The sequence below is a fragment of the Misgurnus anguillicaudatus genome, chromosome 6 (genome assembly GCF_027580225.2).
Source record: "Misgurnus anguillicaudatus chromosome 6, ASM2758022v2, whole genome shotgun sequence".
Classification (NCBI taxonomy): Eukaryota; Metazoa; Chordata; class Actinopteri; order Cypriniformes; family Cobitidae; genus Misgurnus; species Misgurnus anguillicaudatus.
In genome coordinates this window covers 31256117-31262116 of record NC_073342.2, presented here as the reverse complement: position 1 = coordinate 31262116, position 6000 = coordinate 31256117, and the positions used below count along the sequence as shown (strand labels likewise).

General features: G+C 37.7%; 1 protein-coding gene across 1 annotated transcript; it reads left to right on the top strand.

Moving 5' to 3' along the window:
* The first annotated feature begins 2044 nt into the window (after positions 1 to 2044).
* On the top strand, positions 2045 to 5749 carry adck2 (aarF domain containing kinase 2). The gene is made up of 8 exons (XM_055193171.2): positions 2045 to 3399; positions 3616 to 3762; positions 3848 to 3976; positions 4059 to 4154; positions 4242 to 4487; positions 4636 to 4764; positions 5101 to 5154; positions 5328 to 5749. Exons 1-8 carry the CDS (start codon positions 2536 to 2538, stop codon positions 5466 to 5468), a joined length of 1806 nt encoding a protein of 601 aa, XP_055049146.2. The 5' UTR covers positions 2045 to 2535; the 3' UTR covers positions 5469 to 5749.
* Positions 5750 to 6000: the final 251 nt, after the last annotated feature.

Genomic DNA, 6000 nt, shown 5'->3' with positions numbered 1-6000 from the left:
AATAAAAATAGACCCAGATGAGCTATAAAATGTGAACATATCAGACGTCTTGATAGAAATAGATGAAACACTTTCTTTTCTTTTTTAGTATTTTCTAAGTTCTTTTGTATTGTGGTAAATCTGACAGCACACTTTGAGACTCTTTTTATCCAAAATGATCTACAAATGTGTAATATAACGCGTAATACAACTCAAGACTGAGTGAAATGCAATGCTCCATAATGGTTTAGAAACACATTATTGACCTTTTTTCTCAAAAGCCAAACTTGAGGAAAACTGAACAAATAAAAAATAAACTAAAAGTGATTTGAATAACTTGTTTTGGCAATGTTTTAACCTCCAAAGACCACCAACTGAGCTCAAGGACTCTAGATAGCAAAAGACTTTTCTAGATAAGAAGAGGATCTGTGGTGAACCGAAGAACCGTATCAAAACCCTTATTTTAACTATTTCACTGTGTGTTTTTCCTGCCCGCAGTGTGCTGAACATTTGTGGATGGTTTTAACATTACATTGAGGGTCTTTAGGACAGTTTTGGCTCAAATTCAGAAGAGGAGGAGGAAGATCTTAGTGAGATCGAGTTACATGCCGATTTAACCGGAGAGTCTGCAGACTTCATATAATCTATGTGTTTTGTTCCTGTTTTAATCTTTTGTGCAAGGCTGCAAAGCTATATTGTGTTAGAGCAAAGTCAAATCTCATCTAACCTAAACTTTACTCACACTTAAATGTAAAATGCATAACGTAAATGCATGCATATATATCCCAGAAATAAATGGAAAAAAAACTTCACACACAATAACACCAGACATCAGCAGAGACTGAAGGTCATCAGGATGATAACACGACCCTAATGAAAAGAAAACAATATGCACTTAATGATTATATGAACAAATACAACCAGAACACATAGAAAATGAATTAATGTTATTGTAAAATGACTGTAATGTAGTGTTTCCCAAACTTTTTGTAATAATGTAGCCCTAAACATTTACCTGTACTCACACACACACATTACAGTCTACAAACATATCTACCCCTACACATCTATATTATATATTATACATAAAAAATATTACCATTCAACACATTTAACTACAGCCTTAGGTTATATCAAACAGGTTATTTCACAGTAAATGACAGAGACCCGAAGGGCAAACTATAAACAAATATTCACAAACTTCTTTCAACATTTTACTTTTCAGACGTTATTTTGGAAAAGCACAACCTTGACCTGTATTCTCGTCCTTTAGTGCATCCGACTGAACAACTGTGTGCGCTTTTTGGATAAACACACAACCATGTGCCGCGCTCCTTTCCCAGAGCTCCCAGTCATTCGCGTAGCATTGTGTTGTTTGAACGCTAGAGGGCGCAAAGCCGAACAGACGCACAAATGACATTTTATGCGATAAATTTGACACATTTTTGTATTTAATTATTACAATTTCAAGGAGTACATACACCAACCAATCGTTACCTCACGTAACCCTAAAAAATGCACGTGCCTAGATTTGGGGTCCACTGGAAATTGCATACACAGTATTTAACTAGAAAATTTTATGGGCAACAAATACATTATTTATATATAGTGAAAAATACATTTGTGTAAACATATTTAAATATATATTTTATTACGTATTTTTGTTGGCCATTTTTGTACATTTTGAAATATATTTAAAATTACATTTGAGAAAAAAATATTTATTTTTTGCAGTATGGCAGCTGATATAATCTTAAAAGCAAACAAACTAGTACATTATTTACTGTTAAACTTTATTTTTATACTTTTAATAAAGAGTTTTTACTTACGTTTTCTTTTCGAATGCTTAGGATTACTGAATTTACATCTAAATATCAGTTACTCTTTAACTTACCGTTTACTACTTTACTTACTTTTCATTTTAATAATAATAATTATAATTATAAAAATACAATAATTTGCTGCAACTGTAGGTAACGATAATAAATTACAAATAAAATGACAGAAAGCTTTTTTGTTATTTACAAATTTCTAGCACTTGCATAATATCCCGGAACTGATGTTAGCTTTCATAATCAACACGGAGCGATTTATTAGCCGGACCAGCGGTGAAGAGCAACATTTCATAACAAATATTTGAATGAATTTTATTTAATTCGTGGTGAAAGCATGTGATAAACAGCAAAGGGAAGTTAAACAGCATGGGTGTGGATATATGGGACAAAGAATGCAATAATATACATTTAATATAAAGAGTTTAATTGCGTGTTTACACCATCAACTGTGTTTGCCAAAGTAATCGCTGTAATATCAACACGTGCATGGTTTTATAACATCTCATCAGTGACGTAAATGTTACATTATTGTTTTTCTTCTGTCTTAGTTGTATGTATTTGTGGCATACTCGATAATGCACGTGCATTTTGCAATAATTCAGAGTCTTATAAAGTGAAGGGTCTGTAAGTTGTTATTCTGCATGTGCATGGAAAAGGGCATTGAATAGAAAATAACTAATATAAACTGGCTGCAGACACAGTTTAATTGTTTAATGTCAAAATGTCTGCGTTCTGCACAAAGCATCTTTTGCAGGGCATTAGGTGCACAGTCCACAGGGTATCGGTGTCGATTCGACTCCCAGCCAGAAGAACATTTTTTGTCAGAAGTGCTCTTCTATGTAAAGTCCCCAAAGTGGGGCTCTTCTGTTGGACTGTAGGTGGCATTGCATTTGCCTCCACCCCAGAAGTGGTGTGTCAGCAGAGGATTTTGGAGAGAAAGTCTGTGGCCCGAGTGCAGGTTCACAGGTTGGTGTTTATTTTGCGCCTGGGGCTTCGTGCCTTGGTGCTTCTTCTGAAGTTCAGCCCCCTTCTGCTTTTGTATCCCCTGACTGTGATTTCTCAGCGCTGGGCGTCTCATTGGTTGGATGCCCTGCTTTGGGTCACAGAGACCTCTGGACCTACATTCATAAAGCTGGGCCAGTGGGCCAGCACCAGACGGGACATCTTCTCGCAGGACTTCTGCGACCGGTTCTCCCGGCTTCATGTACGGGTGAAGCCTCATCCGTGGTCCCACACTAAGCAATGTCTGCAGATGGCGTTTGGAAAAGGTTGGAGGCAGATGTTTGTATTTGACTGTAAGGAGCCTGTTGGATCGGGCTGTGTGGCACAGGTGTATCGGGCCAAGGCCAGGGTGGGAAATGTGGATGATCCAGCATTCCAGAAACTGGTAGAGGAACTGAATAAGAACAATCTCATGGAGGCTTGGGAGATTCCTGGTCTTGGAGGAACGTTGAGCAACTTTTGGGAAACGTACAAAGATGATGAAGAAGCCATAGACACCAGAGAAAGAGATTTTGCAGATCGACCAATCATTCAGAGAGAATGTTCAGAAGAGGAGGAGCATCTGGTACCTGTGGCAATTAAGGTCATTTAGATAAAGATTATTACTTGAATGATAAACTTAACATGGTAGCTAGTTTTACATGGTTTATAAGTGGGCTAAGTCTGTTTAGGTAATTGGCCTAACTGATTGATCTGGTTTAGTTAATAACAAAAGCCAGCATGACCAGCATAATACAACCATTATTTGTTGCGGACATGACGATTTTTCAGTTCTTGAAGCTGTTTGTTCTTACACCAGGTTCTTCATCCTGGAATCAGAAGACAGGTGGAAATAGATTTGATTCTAATGAAAGCTGGAAGTTTATTCCTCAACTGTTTACCAGGCATCAAGTGGCTCAGTTTGCCCGAGATCGTTCAAGAGTTTGAGAAGCTTATGACCAAACAGGTACCAATGCATGCATTTATAACATAACCTCCATGAATGGTGACAACGTATGTACTATATCCTTTACTGTGTGTCTTTGGTGCAGATTGATCTTCGGTTTGAGGCCCAGAACATTGAAAAGTTTCAAAAGAACTTTAGAGATCTGGAATATGTGAAATTTCCGACACCGCTCCGGCCGTTTGTCACAAGGACCGTCTTGGTAGAAACATACGAGGTGACCGTAGTTAAGAGGTTGTTAACACTTTTCATAACTCATTTCATATTTCTTAAAAAAGCTTAAACTTTTATTCTTGTAGGAAAGTGAACCCATCTCTAAGTACCTGAGCTCTGAAGTCCCAGCAGATGTGAAGCAGAGAATCGCTAGGATGGGTGTTAATCTGCTTCTGAAAATGGTTGGTGGTATTTTTATAAAATATTGACATATAATCATAAAAAATAGTGTTATGAGTAAAATCATGAGTTTGTGTATCTGCTCACAGGTGTTTGTAGATAACTTTGTCCATGGTGACCTCCATCCTGGGAACATCCTGGTCCAGGGTGGCAAAGGAGAGGAACCGCGTGACAGGGCCACTCTGACTGATCTATGGGACACGGTGGTGGTCAGCATGAGGCCGAACCCTCCACCCCTTCAGCTGGTGCTGTTGGACGCTGGCATCATCGCGCAGCTCAGCGAAGAAGACAAGCACAACTTTAGAGCTGTGTTCACTGCTGTTGTTCTCAAACAGGTGAGAGCAAAAAATCTGCAACAAAATAGAAGTGTTGTACTGAATGTAGAGGTGCTTTTATAATATTAATATTAAAATTTCTTAATGTATGGGTTCTGTTTGTTACTGTATGTACTTTTGGTCAACCCCGTTGTATCTTGTCCTGTAGGGTGAAAGGGTGGCAGAGTTAATTCTTCATCACGCTCGTGCCAATGACTGCCAGGATGTGACACGCTTCAAGAAGGAGATGGCTGAATTGGTGGATCATGCGCTCAGCGATACTCTTTCTCTGGGAAAGGTTGGGAGTTACACACACTTCACCTGTTTCTTTCCAAAAACGTATATGTTACAGTTTGGAAACATAATTTAATTTCAATATAGCTGAATATATATTTCAAAGCACACTTGATACACACATAAATGAATTTGATGCCCAGGTGTCACACGACAAGTTTTTAGCTCTATTTTTTTAATTTTAGATTAAAAATTGCATATGCATTGTTGTGCAATTTATTGCGACCCATTTATCGTACCATATACCGTCAGGCTCTTGGCAATACACAGCCCTACTTTAGAAACATACCAGTTTGTGCTTTTTCCAGTGGTGCTCAAAACTGACTAAACTCTTTTGTAGATTCAGGTAGCTGAGCTGCTGTCTCGGGTTTTTGGTTTACTGATCCATCACAAGGTGAGTGTTTTAGATCTTACCTGGCCAAGGTCACTCCGCTAAGTAAATAAAGGACCATACACAATAGTGGCTAATGTAATTTAATATGCACTTTTGAGGTTTATGTATCATATCACGTCTGTTTCTTGATCATGTCCTCTTATCTTGAATGTATGCCCTCTTTTCTGTGATAGGTGAAGTTGGAAAGTAATTTTGTATCCATGGTGTTTGCCATCATGGTCCTGGAAGGTTTGGGCAGATCACTGGACCCAAACCTGGACATCCTGGAGATCGCCAAACCCATTCTGCTGAAGAACTGCACGTCTCTCCTCTGATATTACTCTTTTAAACCATCAACGTTTACCTCATTATTCCAGACACTAATAACAGCCTGGTACAATAAATGAAACATCTTAAATAAAGACAATCAGGGCATTCAGCTTCATTCAAAGAGAAAAAGCATATCTAGGATCTCAATGTACATGTCAGTATATCTGTTTAAGATTTCTTGGGACAATAATATATCCAGTGATGCTGAGATTGGATTGTATCCATGGGGCCAGATTTGTTATTTACTTTTCACATTTGCATTACTCGTGGTATGTGAATTAAATGAGAGACTATAGATCTGAAAATATTTTTGTCTTATGATGATGCACCATGACGTAAAGTTGTCCACACACTTTCCTGGTATGTTTAAATGTTTTAACTGAACCATTTTATCAAATGTAGTATGTAGTAGTCCATAAAACCCTAATTAAATACATTCAAGAAAAATGTAATATGTGAATTAGAGCCTTTGTTTATCATCTGTGATGTTGCATTTAGAAAGCAGATATCAATTTTTGATGGCGTTTATTAAAATGT

Coding starts and splice junctions, on each gene's coding strand:
- adck2 (XM_055193171.2), top strand. CDS start 2,536: ATGTCTGCGTTCTGCACAAAGCATCTTTTGCAGGGCATTAGGTGCACA. Junction 3,400..3,615: donor TGGTACCTGTGGCAATTAAG/GTCATTTAGATA, acceptor TTCTTACACCAG/GTTCTTCATCCTGGAATCAG. Junction 3,763..3,847: donor AGAAGCTTATGACCAAACAG/GTACCAATGCAT, acceptor TCTTTGGTGCAG/ATTGATCTTCGGTTTGAGGC.